Below are 21,780 nucleotides of genomic sequence, written 5' to 3'. Positions count from 1 at the left end.
AGACCCTTGGTCCATCGAAGTCAGTATTGTCTACTCAGACCCACAGTAGCTCTCCAGGGTCTCAAGTAGAGGTCTTTCACAATCACCTAGTTGCCTGGTTCTTTCAACTGGAGATGCAGGGGATTGAACCTGGGACATTCTGCATATCAAGCAGATGCTCTGCCACTGAGCCACAGCCCCTCCCCTTTCCTTCTGCAGACAGTCATCTCTCAAGTATAGGGAGGGATTCAAAAAGCAACATATTCCAAAGACCTGCTCTGCACACACCAGGACTTTTTGAAACTGGGGCCAAGGTCAGTTAGATGGCACCCTGTGACCCACAAGCAAATCAACTACAAATATATAGAAAGATCAATTCTGAAGAAACAGCTGCCACAGGGGACACATAAATCAAGAAGCTACTAGCAGTATCAGATGCAAAATATTTACTGGATTGCTGCAACTGATGATTTACCAACCATTTAGGTAGCACTTTTTAATGTGCAGAATCATTTATAATTAGGAAGGACGGAAGAGCACAGCAAGTGATGCACTCTGGATTACTGGTCAGGCCGGCTCTCATTAAACTGAACACGAGCTATGCCAGCTTTCCGCTCCTCTGTGCCACGGTGACATAGTGGACAGAGCAGTGATTCATCCACTTTTGATACTTAGGACACAGTATGAATGCACACACTATCTTGTGTACACTCTGTTTTGCTTTATATGTGCATTGAATAATTCTCAAGTTACATTCAATGCAAGTACAGCTCAATGGTCGTTTATGCATGGGAGTTTTATCTGAGGTTCGTTGCTCGCTGGACCCACACTTTCCTGTTGGGAATATATGCTCCAGCAGTCTCCAAGCTCAAATTAAGTCCCTGCCCCTTTAAATGCTGCTTTGCAATTGGCTTACTTTGTAGAGCTTACTGTGAGAGAAAATCCCCACACACACACACAAAACCAATTGCTGCATAAAAACATGGCTAGTGTATTTTCCTGGACTGGAGATACACTTGGACTTGCACTCCAAAAAGATGCATATATGTTTTTTCTGTCACTTCTCAGAACAATGGGCAAGCATCATCCTTGGATCTGTATGACAGGCCAATTACTGTTGATTCCTGACATCTTGCACTGTCTTCTGCTCAGTCTTTCAGAGATCATGAAAGAGACTGTGTTTTCTGGGCAACAATGGTGGTTCAAGCTCCCCCCCCCCCCGCCCGCTGGAAATTTCAGTATCCCCTTTCTTGGGATGATACCAGTATGTATCTATTGGCAGAGGGAGGGGAGCCAGTGCTGCACAGGCCTTCTCCTTGCTAGTGAGCATAAATGAGTGCCTCCAAGATGAAGGCTTGATTTTAAGGAATGCATTCACAGGGCTACTCCCAAAACACACCATCTTATGTATCTTCCAGATAGGCCATCAGAAACCTCTTAACATCTTCACTCAGCTTTCTTTTTCTCTTGCCAAATTCAAAACACAAACCTACCTCTTTAGATCCCCTACTCTGCAGTAACGTATACACCTCAGAATGCTGGAATAGCTAGTGGTCAACCTAATGAGTTATCCTGACCTATGATCAAACCACGTTCTGAAAATGCTACTTGCGTAAGAAAGTGTGCTTATAATAATATGTGTCCATGAATGTATCAGCAACTCTAGCCATGAGCCTTTTTGGTTTCCACATGACATCATCCTCCACTCCTGTTCACATCATGAACAACCCATTTTTTCCCATTAAAAACTCCCAATTTTTAGCCTAAAAAAAATCTTTCCCTGCATGGGATTGTTGGGACAATCTTTTTCTTATGTCTGGAAGGGAAGGCAATGCCTCTTGTTTGAATGAAAGAAACACTCCCTTTGCTCCCTTTTCCCACATTTTCACAGTCAACTGCCTTGGTGTCTTTGCTACCAACAACACTGAGGCTGTTACCACACTAGGTATTCCCAGCGATGTATCAAGAGTTTGGAAATGTTATAAAAAACATCGCTTTAAAAGGGTTTTTGGATGCCATGGCTAAAAAATGGTTGGAAGACGTCTTCACAGCTAAAGGGGTCAAACAAAGTGCGAACAGTATTTTTTATAAGTTTCAAACTCTTACTGGATCGCTGGGAATACATAGAAAGTGCGAACAGTATTTTTTTATAACATTTTCAAACTCTTAATACATCGCTGGGAATACCTAGTGCAGTAGCCTGAGTTTGTTTTTATTTTGGGAGGTCAGGACAAGGTAAGCATGTTACTACATTTGGACAGTACAAGAGGCAAACGTTTTTCTTTGCTCTCTCAATTTGCATTTGCTCTCTCCTACTCATGCTGGCCGAAGGAGGCCAATTAGGCTTTTCAGTGTAGATTACCACAATGAAAGTACTTTTCAGCAATTAACATTACCATTCCAGAGCAGCACTATACAAATTCATTTTTAAGGTGCAATACTGCGTTATTCTTGAGCAGCGCTATGCATGCACCATAAAATAAAAAGGTGGTCAAATAATCATGATGGTGGCATGATAACAGTGTGAGTAGGGGGATGCAATCCATATCTGGTGTGAAAGAGAAACTACATCTCAAAAGGGTGAAAAACCAGACACTGTGTGCTGTGTGGAATCTCTGTTGCAAGTGCAAATTCAGCATCAATCACACTGGCCACATGACCACTATCACCCCCACCCCCAAAAACGCCCTCATATAGAATCAGCCTAGGTCATTAAACCCAGTTGTCTCTCTAGCTTGCATTGTGTTCTTCCTACAAACAAAAGCTATTACGTTTTGTTTCTCCAGCTTCAAAGCATCACATGTTACATCCCTGGCCACCAGCTCGCCTTCCAGATGCATCAACTGATCATGAAGTGTCTCAGATGTGTTTTCTCCTTTCTTGGCCCTTTGCAAAAACTCCTGCTGCAATGTGGTCTGAGTCTTGAGTGCCTCAGTCAAGTTAGCGATTTGGGCTTCTAGCTGGCCCACCATCTAGGGAAAAAAGTAAACTTGAATCAGAGGCTGGACTTGAAACTAATTTGTAGCACAGACGGCTATCACCACCATCAGAAGCAATACAGTAACTACCTCTTGTTCAGCAAGCAGATGTGTATGCCTGGTACAAGGTCACCCTCCTCCAAGCTTCCATGTGGGGATTCAAACCTGGGTCTCCCCAGTCCTACTCTGGCATAATAACCCCTTCACCACACTAATGCTATCAGTCTGTTAAAACAGGTCATCAAGCACATGAACAGTTTGCATCCAATGGGGCATCTTTTCTGAATACTGCTTGTAGGCTTATCCCAACCAAATTTCCCAATTATAGTAGAATTTGAACTGCAGTAATGTGAAGCTCTTATTGGTCATCTCTCAATTATATAAATTCACTCTTGGGCTCATTCCACATGCTGGTTTTTCTTTGCAATTGCGCTTTTGCCAGATTTTTCCCTGCCCCTAATATGCTCCTTTCCAAACCTGCTTTACTTTGATCATTTTGGAAAGAATTCAGTCCAGGCATATTAGTACACCATGTGGAAATAACGCTGTGCATTTCCCTGCTGCACAGGCCCTGCCTACATTGGCACCTTTCCCCCACCATCAGCCCCTTATGGGTAGGGTTGCCAACCCTCAGGTACTAGCTGGAGATCTATTACAACTGATCTCCACCCAATAGAGATCAGTTAACCTGGAGAAATGGCTGCTTTCGCAATTGGACTCTATGGCACTGAAGTCCCTCCCCTCCACAAACCCCGCCCTACTCAGGCTGCACCCCCAAACCTCCTCTCGGTGGCAAAGAGGGACCTGGCAACCCTACTTATGGGTGCCGTTTTTCCAACATTTTTTCCTGCTGTGCCACCACAGGGCTTTTTGCAAACTGAAAAACAAATGTGACTGCTATTGTATGATAGCTCTATAGCAATCTACCACCACTTATTAATTTCTGTTTCAGATTTTAGTTCTTCTGACTTTCCTGTTCTCATTTTTTTTTAATGAAGCCTCCTGCCCCTTTTGCTGTGAAAATATAAGGGGAAAGGTGCAGGCAGTTTTTGTCCCAATTGTCTAGAAAGGGGTGGGAAAGCTGCAAGATGGCTGGAGGGATACTATTTGTGTATTGACATTGCACTAATAGTGCCCTAACAATACTACTCATCTACTTTCAATTTAATAGGGCCATTATAGCTCTACAGTGCATGCCTGAAGAACAAAAAATTGGTCAGTGAGGCACCATAGCAGCCATGATGGCCACACTCCTGAGAGTCAATGTGAAGCAACTGCAGGGCACATGTGGAAAGGAAAAGTCAGGAAAAAAAGACAGAAGAATTTGTGCAGAAATTTCCCATGTGTCTCCCAATTGCCAATGTGCACCTCAAGTATTGTTTTTCATATTCATACTTTGAGATTGGCTCTTTGTTTTACTGGGAAATCTCCTAGTGGGCCTTATTAAGTATGCATGGGCGATACACAAGACCGGAGATGGAGTTCCAACAGCAACTGCTTTATTAGGTGAACAGGAACAGAACTAGAGAACTGTGCAACAAACCCCCACTTATTTGCCCACTTGGCATCCCGGGGCCACGCCCCCAAGTCCGTGATTGGGAAGCTGCAACCCGTTAAGCCAATTAGAACACACAAGAGCAAAAGCCTGGAGAGGCTCCAAGCTCAACATGATTTCAGCTTCCCGCTGCATACATAACAGGACTATCCTCTGGAGGACCACCACTGTCTGCACATTATTTTATTTATCACTGAAGTCCTGTCCCCTGAGCAGGTCATTAAAGTTGCACAATGGAAAGCAAGAAAGGTTCTGCTTACGCGGGGGGTGGGGGAGCCCCTAGGTATGCAGAGAAATGTTACTTGCATCTACTGACCCAATTTGGAGCAACTCATCCAAAGGTTTGTGTTTGCGTTAGGGACACATCACACAGACAAGATTACATGTACAACTGAAATAGCACCTAACTTTTCAAGACTTTGGGTGCCATTTTGGTTGCCTGAGCAATCTCATCAAATTCTGGCCACCTTCAGTCCCACTCTGAGGCCTTGGCTCAAATTCTACTTCAGAGCCTGGCTTGGCAGAGAGGTCTGACCTGCAGTGGAACTCAAGACTGATGCTTCAACATTTGATGTTGAAGTTGCTAAGGGAACCAAACAGGCACTCAAACTCTTATGAAATTTGGGCACCATTATAGTTGCTTTAGAGCCTCAGCAGATGCTGAGATCTCTGCCTCAAATTCCTCCATGAGGCCTTGACAAAGAGGAAATTAAATTAGCTGTTTAGAGGATTAATATAAAGCTGTGGGGGAACAGGGATGGAAGGGGAAAACAGAAATTCTGGAATCAATGGTCATATGAGGTCCTTCTTTAGATGATAATGCATGTTTAAAATGTGAATCACAAAGGAAACATTCAGCAAGCTTGTCTTATCTCATCACACCATCTCCACAGAAAAACACATATGGTGTAACCTGATTCTACACATCAGTGTTCAGTAGGACTAGCTACAGACCGCTTTTGGGGGCACCAGACTGGCCATGAGTTGTGCCCCCAAACTTCTGCTCCAAAGCCCAGTCCCGATGGCATCACTGAAGGAGGCAAAAAAACAAAGACAAATATACAAACAGTTACAGACCTTGGACCACAGTTCAGGATGGGCTGGTAGATAGAATTAGGGTTGTAAAATGGATTGGCAGGCAGGGAAAACAGAACAAAGGCAAGGTTGAGATTGGAGTTCACATTCCATCACCAACAGATGGGCAACAGTTCCTCCTATTATTCTCTAGCAGGCTTTTTAGTTACTGTGAGAAGCTGCATACTACACTCTGCCCAGATACCTTGTTGGTCCCCTATCTGTCCCAGCAACCTGGTATGCCACGAGGGCATATGGGACCAAAGCTGCCAGGAGAAGCAGGACACTGTTATGCCAAGGTGAACCAAAGAATCCAGGGCTCTGGACTCCATCTTGGTGACCTGTGCAAACTTTGGGAGCTGTCAGGCAGAGATGGGTTGTTTGCATTCCTCTGGCCTTGAGGTGGAAAAACTGAAAATGAGCCTCCCTAGCATCCTTAATGAAGCACTCCGAGCAGACACATGGAACTCATAGCACAACACCTTAATTCCATCAGCAATCAAGAGTCCATTCATAGAACTCTGACCAACCCTCTTAGCCTCATCTCCAATCTTCCTCCAGCCTCATCTAGCATGCAGTGTAGATTAAGCCAAGACATCTCCTGTATTCTTCCTCCCTTTCTGGGAAAACCTCCCAAACATCTTCACATATCTGAAAATCTATGCTAAAGTATTTGTCAGTAATTAATCAGGCAAACTATTCTTCCATGTTGCCATTACCTCATGCCCTTTCATACTTTAATATCTCAGCCACTGGAGAAGTCATTAAACCTTTTGTCTCTGGAAAAGCCCATTGTTTTTGCCAGTTACCTCATGCAGCCTCAGGGCCTCACTACTTTTCCTATAAGTAGTGGCCTTTTTGCCATTTGTGTGTGTGTGTTTTCCTCTTGGATCCGACACCCACCCCTTACTTGCGTGTATGGTCCCTTCATTTTCAAGAGATGCTGGTCTGTTTCTCTGCCTCTCAGTGCTGCTATCATTTGGATGTCCAATTCTTCTGGATAGGTAAATATTGCCCTCAATTCCTCGTATCCTTGTGTCCACCCCCTCTCCCATTTATTTCTTAGGCTCTTGTGTGTATTTGGGTGTGTGATTTTGTTGCTGTGTATGTTTAAACTACTTTTAATAAAAACCATGAAACTTAGAAACAGTGCTTCTTTATCTAAGAGTTTTCCAAGGTGGCTTATCCCCATAAAAGGTGGTATAAAAGATCCCTCTAGCTAAACTTAGTTTCCAGAATGCTAATTCCCCCATCTAAAAACAGCCTACTAGGAATAACAACCAAGGAACAAGTGTGTGATACATCAAAGAGTTGAGGCAACAGGAAAGCAAAAAAATTGCCTTTGGGAATGGACAGTGATCAGCTGGTATTTTAAAGAAGAATATTTTAAAATTAAGAGTAATAATACTTTTAGACAAAAAAACTACTTAAAACTTAAAGCCAGTCTATTTTTTTAAAACCAACTAACTCTAATGTAGCCAAAAGCAGATGAAATCCTGTTATACAGAGCCATGAAACCATAAAACTGTCTTAACTGTTCTATAAACTTGTACAGTCCTTGCAGGGATCCTTTAATGGATAAAATTAAAATTATTACAATCCATTTGCCACATTTGTGAGATTGTTCAAATGCAATTTACTTTTCTGGAGTGGTTCAGATAGAATCTGTTATTTGTCCTGATTTAATTCCACCCTCAAAATATCATCCAAAGAGTCTTCCCATCTAGCAGATGTAATCCTCATGTTTGCAAGCTGGCTTGATTTTGCAGGCACTAATGCACACAACACTTGTTTTTCCACTGACAGCATCAGCCTTTAAAGATCACAGCATTTCTTATCCAATGGATTATGTTATCCGAGAGTGAGGCATACAGGGAAAAGGTTGTATGAAAAAGCAATCGAATGTATAAACAGCAACAGAGAAGCAAACAAAAGAGCTACATTGACCAACAGCTAAACACTTCAAACAAAGCTATAGGATACAAACTAACCCAATTGGAAAAATGGAAAGAATTTGACAATCGTCTGTCAGACCACAGAACTTTATTTAGGGCCAGTAGCATAGCTAAGCAGAGTAACAGGAGCATCTGCCCCTATCACAGTCTTCCCACCCCACCCCAACCCGTCAAGTCACAGCTGAGATCAGTTGTAAACCTGTAGGATTTTCAAGGCAAGAGACATTTGGAGGTCGTTTGCCATTGCCTGCCTCCAAGTCATGACCCTGGCATTCCTTGGAGGTCTCCCATCCAAATACTAACCAGGGTCAGAGAATCACAGCCTAGACAAAGTATTTATGACTACTTTTTTGTAGTTATGGCTATCACATTTATTACATTATTATCTACTTTTATTTAATTGGGAATGTTTCCAAGGCAATAGATAAAAAGTCTGATATCAGTTTATTAGAAGGCATACTAAAGGCAGCAGGTTAGCTGAGTGACGTACTTGTGGCTTCTCATGCAGCCTAATGCAGTCAAGTGCAATTTCTTAGTGAATATTCTTACCACACAATCCTGAAGGAGGGGGCCAAAGCGCCTCAGAAGGCAGTGTGACCCGTACAGCAGCATAAGTGCCACTTGCGCCATCCAAACTGGTATGGACGGTGGCAGCAGGACACTTACACTGGCGCTGCAGAGTGGCACAGCAAAACAACACAGAGGTGGTGGTGCAACCCCCACATCAGTGCAAATTTGGTGCAGAGGCCTGTGCCGGAGCCAAAGAGGGTGTTTCAGGGGGTGGGACCACCAGTAGTCAGATTCCTGAGGGCTTTCAGCATGGGAATGCCCACTTTCTTCAGCGTAAAGTTACACCAGGTGAAATCATGGTGCAGCCCATTGAGCCACATTATAGGCATTTCCTCAAACACACACACCCCCAGCGCAGCCATGCCCCCAGGCCCGTGGAGGCTGGGAAAACTGACCAAGTGGCTGGCCAATGGGACTGGCCCAGAAGGGGGCCAACCCTCTACAGCTGTAGAGCCCCAATAGCAGAGCCCCACCCCAATCATAAGCACCTGTCGTCCCCCCCATATGTGTGCATCTCTGTCAAGGTGGATGAGCAGGCAGATGGGTGGAGTGGTTGGGGACGGGGTTCTCAAAGGTTGCCTCCAACGTAAGGCGCTGTGGGCTGTCTGCGGAGTTCATTCCCACCCACTTGATGGTTCTGATCTAGCATGAGCACTCCAATGGATGCAAGCCCTCACGCGAGAGTGGCCAGCTCCAGGCCAGGGAATACCTGAGGATTGGGTGGGGGGGGTGAGGCCTGAGGAGGGCAGGATTTGGGGAGGGGAGGTTCTTCAATGGGGGATCATGCCATAGGGTCCACCTTCTGAGGTGGCCAGTTTCTCCTGGGGAACTAATCACTGGTGCACAGAAATCAGTTGTAAACCCAGGAGATCTCCAGCCACTGCATGGAGGTTGGCTACCCGACCTCATCCTTAGCACTACGGGACACTGCCCAAAGGGCCTTGGGGTGACCAAAGCCCCAGGAGGGTGAGGTCTCTCGTTGGGGAAGCTCACACATCCAAAGACGGGAGGGGCTGCAGCGCAGAATGAGAGGCATCCACAAATCAAGGGGGGGCCCACCTAGAACAGAATGAGGATACCAAGTGTCACCCTGGGGGAATAGTTGCCTGTGCCAGAGGGGGCTGCCCATCCTAAGTCTTTCTGGGGCTCAGTGCCTTCTGAGCTAGGGAGATCCACCTCCCCATGGTCGGGACACGGAAAGCTGCGGTGAGTGGCTCCGGTGCTCCTCGCAGAGTAAGTGCTGGTTGGTCTCTCCTGCACCCCCACGGCTCCAGCCGTCCCTCTTCCCCCCTGCGTCCCACCAGCCCTGAATTACAGGCGAACTAGTAACTAAGAACAGGTAGTGGTAAAGCACTGCCTGCACTTTTGGGAAGTTTTGAAATACAATAACAAATAAATTTTGAAATACAAACAAATACAATAACAAAAGCTGCAAAGATCAGTAAACAGTGAGACCCAGCATCAAAAAATGAGGCATAGGAGAGAAGCAATAAGTCACTCAGTGAATTTCAGCACTTTAATTAATTATGTCTTGTCTTACAATCTCCCTCGGAGATTTCTCATTGGTAATAAATTGTACTGACAAAGGAAATTTTGCCATCAACACATGCAATTTTCTTCCATTATTGAATTCCAGTGAAGTGAAATTACAACAGAATGATGGCAGCTGTGTACAATGCACAAACAAAACCAGACGCTCTTACAGAGAAAAAAAAACACATAACAACCCTGAGTTTTTATTCTTAATGTTCACCCAACGGATTTTTGAAACATACTTAAATTACCTGTTTTGTCTAAAGTTTTACATAATAAATGTTCAAGATAGGAGGAGAAGGGAGTCTTTTTCTCTGAACGTTTTGACATCAAGTACAAAATTAATTTGGCTATTAAAGGTTTTTTAAAAAAATAATTTAAAGAAACCAAACAAAAAGCAACAAATGGGATCTATTCTTGCTTTGTGGTAGAGCTGTTGATTCAGTAAAAACTGAACTTTTTCAGGAAAGCCTTTCCGTGGCTCCTGGGGAGGCATTTTTGCAGGTAGAGGTCCCAAATTTTCAGGGTAGCAGAAGGGACTCTCCTTGCAAGAACCCCCAGGTTTGGTAAAGATTGGGTCAGGGGGTCTGGAGTTATGGGGTCTTGAAGGGGTCACCCCATCCTCCTCCACTGAAATGCATTGGCAAAGTGGCTGTATTCAGATGCTTTAGTGCCGTGTTGGTGAACCTACACGCGTGCCAGAGTTGGCACGCCGAGCCCTCTCTGTGGGCACACACGGGTAAGTGGCTCGCTGTGGTTGCGTGAGAGGGCCGGGCGCCCGGCAGCAGCGTCCGCCCCCTCCCGAGCCTCCCATCCTTTACTTCCAGGGCTCCAAAAGGCATCCCGGGTCTGCCTCTGGGCCCCTCCCTCTCTCAGCTGAGCTGCGGCCACGGCTCAGCTGTTCCTCTGAGCCCGCTCGCCTCTCCAGCTCTGCCCCGCTCTTCCAGGGCTCCAAAAGGCCTCCCAGGTCTGCATCTGGGCCCCTCCTTCTCTCAGCTGAGCTGCGGCCGCGGCTCAGCTGTTTCTCGGCACCCGCTCACCTCTCCGGCTCTGCCCCGCCTGTCTCCACCTTGGACGGGTGAGGCTGTGGCCGTGCGCCTCAGTGGGCGGCTGGGTCGGGAGTGGAGCGGATGAGCTGCGCGGGCGAGCGGCGGTGTGCCCAGCTTCAAGCCCCTCCGCTGCCGGCCTGAGCGGTGCGTTTTGGGGGACGGCGCAAGCCCTCTTTCTTCTCAGAAGCCCCCCCCCCTTCCTGGACGGGTTGGCATGGGAGAGGCGCCTTCGCCTTCCTCTGGCTTTCCTCTGGGCTGGGGGAAGTGGCCAGGTGGGCCCCTTCCAGTCCAGTGCTCTCTTTGCACGCTCTCCACCCTCAGTGGGGAAGGGTTGTCCTTAGCTAGTTCTCCGCCGTCCACTCTTTCCCCCTAAAGCTGGGACTGATCGGTGTGAGATCCGCCTCCTAGTTCAACTTGGATCCCCGCAGCAAGATGGTACAGGGGACCCCCACACACACACATTTTCTTGCTTCAGGCCCCCGGGATAGTAAATTCTCACTATGGCCATTTACGCATAGGAGGTTTTGCCACTCTGTAGATTCACATTTTCCCCATCCGAATTCTCAAAACTCTGCATGGGGCTTATTGTTGCGTTTTGAGAACCTGGGTGAGAAAAATGTGCATCTAAGGCAAAACCTCCCATGCATAAAAGCTTTCAAGCTATGACTGTCTTAAGAAAACTTCACATTACTAGTTCAGCTAGTAACTAGTGGATGGCATCTGTATTTCTCCTGATTAGATTTGAGCTTTGCAGAGTTGCACTTCGCTCTGTATGCCAGGGGCCCCTGTTGGCTGAGCTGAGTACATGTCTTCTCCAAACCGTATACATACAATGTAAGCAGAGTGAAGATCTATCTGCTTGGTGCATTTAAGAAACAGAGTTTTAGCCACAGGGGTTTCTGCTGAAATAAAATTTTGCTAGCCTGCAAAGTGTTGAGAAGGGACTAATGTTTGCTTTTGCTGGAATAGACAGATAGGGCGACCCTTCTTATAGTTCTTCCTTTTCCATGTTCTTTTATCAAGATGGATTTATAGTGGGGTCTTGCTCCTTGCCTTTAAAAGCCTTCAAAAAAAAAAGTTTTCTGCTACCAAAATTCTTCCTCTTCCCCTAGATTCCTGGTTAAATTGCTGTGTTGGCACTTTGCGATAAATAAGCGGGTTTTGGGTTGCAGTTTGGGCACTCGGTCTCTAAAAGGTTCGCCATCACTGCTTTAGTGTGATCTTTGCAATGTATCTCAATGGAGAAGCTGGGCTTTAAACAGTGGGAAAGTTTGCCCTTTTCCGCCATAGAGATACAATATATCCAGATACAAATGTGGCAATGTAAGTGAAAGCTAGTGACAAAGACTATGCTGTAAACTATGCAATCAAGTTATGCCTAGTGGGGTGGTGGTGGTGAAGGATTCATAGTATATTGTCTAAGTAGGTAAAAGGTAAAGGTCCCCTGTGCAAGAACCGTGTCATTCCTGACCCATGGGGTGACGTCACATCCCGACGTTTCCTAGGCAGACTTTGTTTACGGGGTGGTTTGCCATTGCCTTCCCCAGTCATCTTCCCTTTACCCCCAGCATTTTACCGACCTTGGAAGGATGGATGGCTGAGTCAACCTTGAGCCGGCTACATGAAACCAACTTCCATCGGGATCGAACTCAGGTCATGAGCAGCTTGGATTGCAGTACTGCAGCTTAACACTCTGCGCCACGGGGCTCCTTGTCTAAGTAGAAGTGTAGCTAATACCTGAAATCCCTTCTCCATGGTCACATGGGTGTGGGAACATCTGACTCTTCATCACCAAGATCACCTGGGAAATAGCTACATGCTCTTCTTAAATGATGAGAAAAGATGCTGTAGATCTTAAAACAGAAGATAAAGCTTGGGGGGGAGCTAATGGCATATAGACAAAAAGGCCACCAAAGAGGCTTAAGTACTAGAAAAGTAAGGGTGTTGGATTCTTATAATAGACAAGATGTTTACATACTGTTTTGTTGCTCTCTTCCTCATGGCACATTTCACGAATTGTCTCCACAATTACCTCTTCAGATGGACTGACTGTGTTACATTTACTCTGGAGTAGGGTAATGATTTTCTGCTTAAATGCATTGTGCAGATTTTTTCCAGCCCTAGCCTCCTCTATGCAGTTTTTAAGGCTCTCTTCTTGTTTACCAGCACTTCTCTTTAGGTAGCTCAGATCTTCCTGTGAGACTTCCCAAGCCCTCTGGCTTGCAACCAGCCTGTCTTGGAGGCTTCTGATCTCCTTCTCAAGACTCTGCTTGGCTGTTGTAGTGCTGTTTAGATCCTGAAATATCAACCAAAGCAACCAAATTATCTACACTGCACAAGACAGAGGAAACAGACAGGTGCTTCCCAGCATAAATCATTTGCGGGAAGAGTAGTGGCATCAGGAACTATTGCCAGTAGAACTGATATGGCCCGCTAAAGACCCAGAGAAAGAATTTCTGCTGGAACTAACGGGGCTACCTCATACACAGAGTTTGGCAGGTTCATGTCTTGTTTGTCAAGGGTAAGAAGAACAAAGCTTGTCCATCTCTTAAACATAACTACCCCCCAATGCTTTCCCCTCAGAACACCAAGCATTATGTGAATCATGAGCAAAGGCAGAATAGGTCAGCAGACTCGAAATGGGGAACATAAAGCGTCTGAAGGACTTTTGTGGCCCCCTACAATGTCATTCATTCATGGCTGGCTGATATAGCAATAGTGAAAATATTGATTATTTCATCAAATTATACAACTCCACCAAGCATTACAAGATTCTCATGGCTATCTTTAAAATCCCTAAGGGGGTCCAATAATAATAATAATAATAATAATAATAATAATAATAATAATAGGAGGAGGAGGAAGTAGAAGAGTTGGCTTTTATATGCCGACTTTCTCTACCACTTAAAGAAGAATCAAACTGGCTTATAATCACCTTCCCCTTCCCACAACAGACACCCTGTGAGGTAGGTGAGGCTGAGAGAGTGTGACTAGCCCAAGGTCACCCAGCTGGCTTCACGTGTAGGAAAGGGGAAACCAACCCAGTTCACCAGATTAGCCTCCGCCGCCCATGTGGAGGAGTGGGGAATCAAACCTGCTTCACCAGATCAGTGACCACCGCTCCAGACCACCACTCAATCAATCAATCAATCTTTATTTTATGGTCATTTGACCAAAAGTACAACATCTAATCAAGAGCTATATAAATTGTAATGAAACAATATCAGACAATCGAAAAGTCTGAAAAATAAAATATATCAATAAAATCCCATATCTAAAAAGGTAAGCAAACTAGCTTCTCAAATGTTTATCTATTCAAATTGTACATATTTGTACATTACATCCTTTCGGGCCTTGTAGATAGCAGCACAGAATTCGGCCACACATCTCGAAGTTTGTGTGTTACTATCTTCCAGTAGTCGTTTTTTTTCAACAGCCCTAAGCTGCACACCTACATATCCAGCTTTTCTCCTGATATTCTGCACAGTACAAGCCCATCAGCTGCTCATCCACCTCATGGATCTCCTCAGCTACTCCCAAGTGCATGCTCTGCAGCCCAGCTTCCTGCTGGGATGCATTATCTCCTACAAAGACTGCTTCCTTTATTTCCTAAAAATAATTGCTGGCTTTCTTGCATCAGTGCTATCTCTCTTCTGGTTCAGTCACAGCAGCATAAGGAAACACGATCCTGCCACTAACAACAGTGTTTTAATGCTCCCCACTTTTCTGAGCAGTGGCAAGTTCTAGAAGCAACACATACCGGGGTTGGTTTCCTTTAGGAAGGGGAACATTGGAGATTTATAGTGTTTTTGTAAAGTTTGCTATATTTACATACATTAAGTGGAGCACAGATGGAGGCAGCGTATTTCTTACAGGACTGCAGATCTGCAACTCTGTATCAGATCCCCAGAGAGGAGATCCTGCACCCCATGGTGCTTCAGCCAACCAACACTCTCTCTCTCTCGCTCTCATCCATCTCTTAAACATAACTATTAACTTTCTCTCTCTCATTCTCCTCCCCAAAGCAAAACAGTTATGTGCCTGAGTCTTTAAGACGATGAGCAGAAGCACTGCAATTTGCACTCCATGTTCTAAGTGTCTGGGCCTCAGTTATAGAAGTTGTTTACAAGCCTCTCTACTTCTGAAAACATGCTGGCAAAGCAAAGATTTTGGTACTATTTAATTAAACACTGATGGGAATTTGGCAGTATCAAAATAAAAACACAAACTATTTAGTGAGCATGAAAGCAAGTTTGGCTAGGCACAATTTAATATCAACAATTGCTATTAATCCTTTAGGGCACTTTCTGATTGGCAACTAGGAATATGAAGGAAATTTTTTCTACTCTGTAAAACACAAGCATTAGACAACTGGTTATACGTGCTCAGTGGGACTCCTGATGTAGTTGGCTCTGAATGCCAAATGGGCACAGCACTTGGAGGGTCAAGTTTATTTCAGTAATTATTCCAATACTAGATACAGATTTTTTTAAAGAAAGAACTCTGCTCAGTGCATACACCACCATTCAAACCTACTTTAATTGGCGATGTCACAACCAGCAAAACCTGCATTTCTGCCTCTTGGCATGCTTCCACTAAATTTAATTTGCCTGGTTCTTTTCTTAAAACATCTTAGCAGGGGGGAAATGTATTCCCATGCCAAGGATTAAATTATGGCTATTACAGAAAATTAAGGAAACATTTTCAAACTGCAATATTATTTCGACAAATGTTCTCTTTCCCCGACACAGGTGCAGCACCACACAGTTTACCAGCCTCATAACAGCTGATGGTGATCTAATTCGATGTTATTAAGATTTTAAAATGTAAATACACTTCAAAGGAACTAATTCTGAAATAGAAAACTAGGCACAATAATTTAAGAGAGCACCATTATAATACATGTTTTGTTTTAAAGCCAGCATCTTTTTTTTTTAAAGTCACTACTTACAAGTCATTGTCTGGTGACACCTGTGCTTCAGAAGTATGTGTACAATGTTTGCATAAAGCCTAAAGAAGGCCTGCTTTGTTTTCAACAGATGTGGTTGCACAGTCATTTTTTAATTATCTGAATAATACTGAGGGAGATCACAGGAAGTGGAAAGGACAACCGATTAGAAGTGCATTGGCACAGCATACGGGAACCAAAAAGTCAGAAGACAAACAAAGCCATTGCAACTAGTCAGAGATGTCAGGAGTCAGGGGCTCTCTCGTCATTCTCCCCATGAATTAAACTTGCTTCTTAAACTTGCTTTAGGAAGTATCTGTTTAGAAGCCAAAGGAAGATGAAAATACACTGACAGCACTGCTAAATCCAGAAGAGAGACAGTGATACATCAGGCATGTTAGGCTTCACTGTCCAATATGTTCTCTGTTACAGGTGATAGTGGAAGGATCAAGACAAAGTGCAAGTGAAGATTACATTGGAGCTTGTCAGTCTGAATCCCATGTGAAAACAGCACTGCCTTGTAACAGTAGCCAAAGGATCTTCAAAGAGCTAGCTGGATCTTAGTATGGCCTCTAACACTGATTGTCCTCTTTAAGTATTTGAAGGGCTGTCACTTAGAGGAGGGCAGGGAGCTGTACCTATTGGCAGCAGAGGATACGACTCACAATAATGGGTTTAAGTTAAGGCGGAAAGGTACCAGCTGGATATTAGGAATTTCTTTTACAATACACATTGTTCAACAGTGGAATCGGTTGCCTTAGAACATCAGGCCCGGGGGCCGTTTAAGGCCCACGAAATCATTTGGTCTGGCCCTTCGTGGGTCCTGGCAGATCTTTAGCTCAGAAGGATCTAAGACTGGTGATCTGCCCCCTCCCACATACAGGAATAGCCTCTATTCAAGGCAGATGTTAGTTTATTTTGCTGAGAAAAGGAACCTTTTTCCACCTTGCAGAAGAGTCGTTAGCTATGGACCTGCTAGGACCGCCAAAGAATCTGTGTTAACCCTTTTCCACCCGGGCCATGGAGAAACGTATTCCCTCTGTACTTCAAGTGGCAACGATGGAGGGGTTAAAGGAGGCAGGGCCAGAATGGGGGGGGGGAGTTCTCAGGCAGTGTGTCCTCATTTCATCCCTGCAGGCGGAGGTAGCAGGAGCCGACTGTAGAATCCGGCCCTGACCATGCGGAGCAGGAGCAACTTTGGCGTGCAGCTGGACGGCTATGCCCGGCTGGTGCAACAGATCATCCTGTGCCACCAGGTGGGTGAGTGCGCCACTGGTTGGATGCCTGCCTGCTTGCCCATGTTCCGGGGGGGTCACCTGGGGCAGCTGCCTGCTTGGGGCTTGGTCGGCTAATTTTTTAAGTTGATAATTTTGTATGGCCCACGAACGATGTTATAAATATCCAAATGGCCCTTGGCGGAAAAAAGGTTCCCCACCCCTGCCTTAGGAGGTGGTAAGCTCCCCCTCTCTGGCTGTCTTCAAGCAGCGGCTGGACAAACACTTGTTGGGGATGCTCTTGGCTGATTCTGCATTAAGCAGAGGGTTGGACTAGATGGCCTGTATGGCCTCTTCCAACTCTATGATTCTATAATGCTATCTGAATAAGAGCAAATGGACTGCTTACCCATTCATTTAAAAAGTCAGGAAAATAAGGTTCAAGGAGAGAGAAGAAAGATCAGTGAATCAGAAAAGATTTGGCAGGTAGAGAAAATGCGGATGTGAAATATTGTGGACTGAATGACACTCATTGACTCCATTTACACACAGACACACACACACACACACACACACAGCTATATTAGAGTTAGAACATAAGAAAAGCCATGCTGGATCAGACCAAAGCCCATCAAGTCCAGCAGTCTGTTCACACAGTGGCCAGCCAGGTGCCTCTAGGAAGCCCACAAACAAGACGAATGCAGCAGCATTGTCCTGCCTGTGTTCCAAAGCACCTAATATAGTAGGCATGCTCCTCTGATACTGTAGAGAATAGGTATGCATCATGACTAGTATTCATTTTGACCAGGGCTGTCTTAACAGCATTATGGGCCCCTGGGCAAACCAGTGGGCTGGGGCTCCTAGGACAACCACTCACAGGAATAAAAAGTAAATGGTCGATAATATTAAACATATATTTTTTTTATTGGCACTTCAACAAAACTGGTGTTAAAATATTAAAAACATGCTGTACAGCAGCAACTAATCAACATGATAAACCTTTGAACAATACACAAGGCTTGAAAAACACAATAATACTCAGTAAACCACACAGATTAGAGTATGAAATTACTACGAACTTCTTATTATAACAAGCATTTGCGGCATTTCTTTTCAGAGAATTGCTTTATTATTGGCTTGAAGTCAATGGTCTTCAGGATGTCCTTTTCCATGCACATGAGTGAAAGCCAGTTCAAACGATGCTGCCCCATGGTGCTACGAAGCAGATTTTTTAATAAGTTTCAGTCTTGAAAAAGAACATTCTCCTGTACAGTTGGTCACCATCATGCACATGAACACTCTGAGTGCAATTTCAACATTCGGGAATACAAATTTCAAATTGTCCAAAATTATTTTTCTGTACAGTGCAGGGAGAGTCTCACAATTTTCATCAAGAGCCATGTAGTGCTTGAGATGCTCACATTCATTTAAAAGGTCATCATAATTCAGGTCTTTATGATACATATTAGCCAGATGTTCACACTTTTTCTTTAGTGCATCAGAAGCAATAGTTTTCAATTCACTGAATAAAGAAAACAGATTTCCAATCTGTGAATAAGCCTGTGCAAGTTTTGTCAGTTCAAAGATTAGAGTGTCCAGATTAGGGTGGAAAGTTTCCACCCTGAACTTTTCGGTTTTACTGAGAAGTACCTCTTCTGATCCATCATATCTACTAAGACGCACGCTTCGTTTTCGTTCCTGTTTTTCCCCATCACTGTAATCTGTATCTGGACACATACTCCTGGCTTTGAATTCATATTCACTAAATTTGTCTCTAGTTTACAGAAGATAGGTTTTCATAGACTCAAAAAGATTCGTGGCAACAAGGATGTTCACATCCTTTGATTGCAGGACCTTGCTTGTTTTGTTCATTCTTTCTAGCATGTCATTCCAAAGACTTGTGAGAAAAATTGTTTCCAGGTTTTCCATTTTTTTGCTCAATCCTTCTATCTCTCGCCTTGTATTCACTTGCTGTTCATTGTCAGCTGATAGAGAATCCAGTGCATGTTTTATTTTCTCGAAACCCCCATACAGAGCATGAACAGCATCAAAATGTGCTGACCATTGTGTGTCAGACAGACGCTTGACCACAAAATCTTTTCCTACAGATGATGTCAATACATTCCAGCGACGAGTAGAACCAGCAAAAAATGAATACAGATGCTGAACAAAGTCAAAGAATTTTACAGTCTGTAGACAACACGCTGCTGCTTTTACTCCCACCAAGTTCAGGCTGTGTCCAGCACAGGGGACATAGATGGCAAACTCATTGAGTTGATGAAGCCGTGTTTGCAATCCAGTATATCGTCCAGACATATTTGAGGCATTATCGTATGACTGACCACAGCAGTTTGATAGTGGAATGTTGTTCTCATTAAGAAAATCCACAACAGTGTCTGTTAGATCCTTTGCTCCATGAGAAAAGATGGGGATGAACATCAAGAAACATTCCACAGGCTCACAGCCTTTAATGTATCGGACAGTAAATGTCAGTTGATCTGTGTGTGAGATGTCTGAAGTGGAATCTACACTTATTGAATAATACTTTGACTCTTTTACTTCTTCAAGAACAGTACAAAGAACCTGTTGTACCATTAATTCAATAAATTCCTCACAAATATTTGCAGATAAATATGACGGATTCCCTTTTCCAAGATTTCCATACATTTTGAGCTGTTCTTTCAAGAAAGGGTCAAAATCACTCAGCAGCTCTAGTATACCTAAATAGTTGCCATTTTTTGCTGACCCAATAATCTGATTTTCTTTACGAAATGGCAAACCTCTGAAGGCAAGAAAGCGAATTACAGAAACCACACGTGTCAACACTTTATGCCAATATTCCTGCTCTGAGCAATGTTGCTCAAATAATAAAGAATCTACACTTCCAGTTTCTTTATGCCTTATCAAATATGCTGTCATGCACTTTCAATGTTCTTCTCCATTTTCATGTTCTACAATAACATTGCTGTGCTTCCAGTCATTGAACCCCGATGTAGCAAAGGGAGATTCTTTCTTGGACAATAGGCGACATACAAAGCAGTACAAACGACCTTGGGATGGTGGATAGAGTAGCCATTCACGTTTTACACACTCGCCATTCCGCAGATCACGTTTGAACACATTGTTTGATAAATACCTTGCCTTCATATTCTCTACTCCAGCTGTTTTATACACTCTGCGTGAGTTTGAAAGGTTGCTATCATGATTCTGACATGATGAGGGCCCACTACGAATCCAGTAATCTACTGTGTTAGTATCATTAATGTTCCATAGTCCCGGATCTGTGTCTTGGATTGCAAACTGCTTTACTGTTACAGATTTGGGTATTTCCTCTTGTAAAATGTTACCAGCAGCAGCAACAGGCAATGTCTGCTGAAACTGGATGACTGGTAGCAGGAATGGATGTGGATGTGGATGCTATATCTGAAGGAATGGTATGAGTGGCTGTCGTTGCACCTGTGTTGACAACAATATTAATTTTGGAAGTTTTCCTATTTTCTCCTCCTCTGCAGCTCTCTTCCTCATCTGTGCTCCATTCAAAACATTACATTTCATTTCTGCTGAAAGGGTTATTCACCTGGAAATATATATCTTAAATATTTAGTATTAGTCCCACACCAGTCCGATGTAGAGTTATATTATATAAGTGTGCTTGCAACAAGACCTAAATATTTAAACATTCTGCTTCCATAATGAATATGTCATTCCTTTAATTGTACGAACAGTCTTTATTCTTAATACAAACTCTCTACTGTGTGCTGATTCACAAAACTGCTGGAGAAGACCTAGATCTAGCTTACTGGCATAGCTAGGGTGTCTGGCACTGATCTAGCCTCATCTATGTATAGGTCTACCAGACTACATTCAAAAATTTTCTCAACTTGCACAATTAAATAGCTTATCCATTCATATATTCATAAACTATCAATACCTGGTTATTAGTACTGCATCATAAATTCATAATCTTAAATAACCACTACATGATTACAGTACAAGTGTTCAATGTTGTGATTGAATCTCAGGTTGAATCACTAATAATCTATGCATAGCCCTATACCTGGGTTCATATATAATGTATAAATATATCCAATAATCATGTCATTGCTATTAATAGTACTACAGTAGGTCTAATGTTAGTAATGTCAACTGAGTTTAAGTGACGTAACATATCCACTAAATTACGTTATACAGCACGAGATCTATACACATAGGCCTACATGCAAGGTGAGGTGGCACTGTGGCAGAGGTGACTGCAATACTAACCCAGGGATACTAAATCAGAGGCAAATCACAATGTCCATTTGTAACACAATAACATTGCAGCAAATATTATTTTATAGTTTAGTATAGTCTAGACTACTGTGTAGTAGTATTTATTTATGGCAAGTCACTTAACATACACAGATTAGCATAGGGCCCCTATGCTCGTGGGGGGCCCAGGCAAGTGCCCATCAGACCCATGCGTTAAGATGGCCCTGATTTTGACTAGTAGCCATGGATAGCCCTCTCCTCAAACATGTCCATTCCCCTCTTAAAGCCTTCCAAGTTGGCAGCCATCACATCCTGGGGCAGGGAGTTCCACAATTTAACTATGCCCTTCCCCATGGTGAAATCTCAAAGGTGTTTGAATACCTGAGCCACATGGGTGGGGCTGATTGAACAGTCCAACCAGCCTTTGCCCTCCTTAATACTAAAATGACAACAGAGTAGGAAAGGCAATTGGTAGGGGTATTGCCACAGGAATATTGTCGAATTATTATGTGGGAATCAATAACCACATAGGCTATTTGCATGCAAGTTATCAGCTATGGGTTTAATGCTGTTGGGAGGCAAGTTTCTTTCATGCTTTCCCCATAGCATCATGGATCATTTGTGCACCCCTTGAGGTTTCCCTAGCTTTTCTCCGATCTTTCTCAAACCTGCTT

At 43.8% G+C, this 21,780-nt stretch overlaps 1 protein-coding gene across 1 annotated transcript in view; it reads right to left on the bottom strand.

The window, feature by feature from the left end:
- The window catches only part of CCDC170 (coiled-coil domain containing 170), a 66,015-nt gene that overhangs the window by 11,259 nt on the left and 32,976 nt on the right, over window positions 1-21,780 (bottom strand). The window contains exons 7-8 of the mRNA XM_056853655.1: window positions 12,672-12,989; window positions 2,751-2,951 (exon numbers count right to left, since the gene is read on the bottom strand). Coding sequence (XP_056709633.1) covers window positions 2,751-2,951; window positions 12,672-12,989 — 519 coding nt within the window. The remainder of the gene's footprint in view (window positions 1-2,750; window positions 2,952-12,671; window positions 12,990-21,780) is intronic.

Source organism: Euleptes europaea, chromosome 7 (assembly GCF_029931775.1).
Source record: "Euleptes europaea isolate rEulEur1 chromosome 7, rEulEur1.hap1, whole genome shotgun sequence".
In the NCBI taxonomy this organism is placed as follows: Eukaryota; Metazoa; Chordata; class Lepidosauria; order Squamata; family Sphaerodactylidae; genus Euleptes; species Euleptes europaea.
Note: the sequence above shows the minus strand (reverse complement) of the source record. Positions and strands in the feature narration are given on the sequence as shown.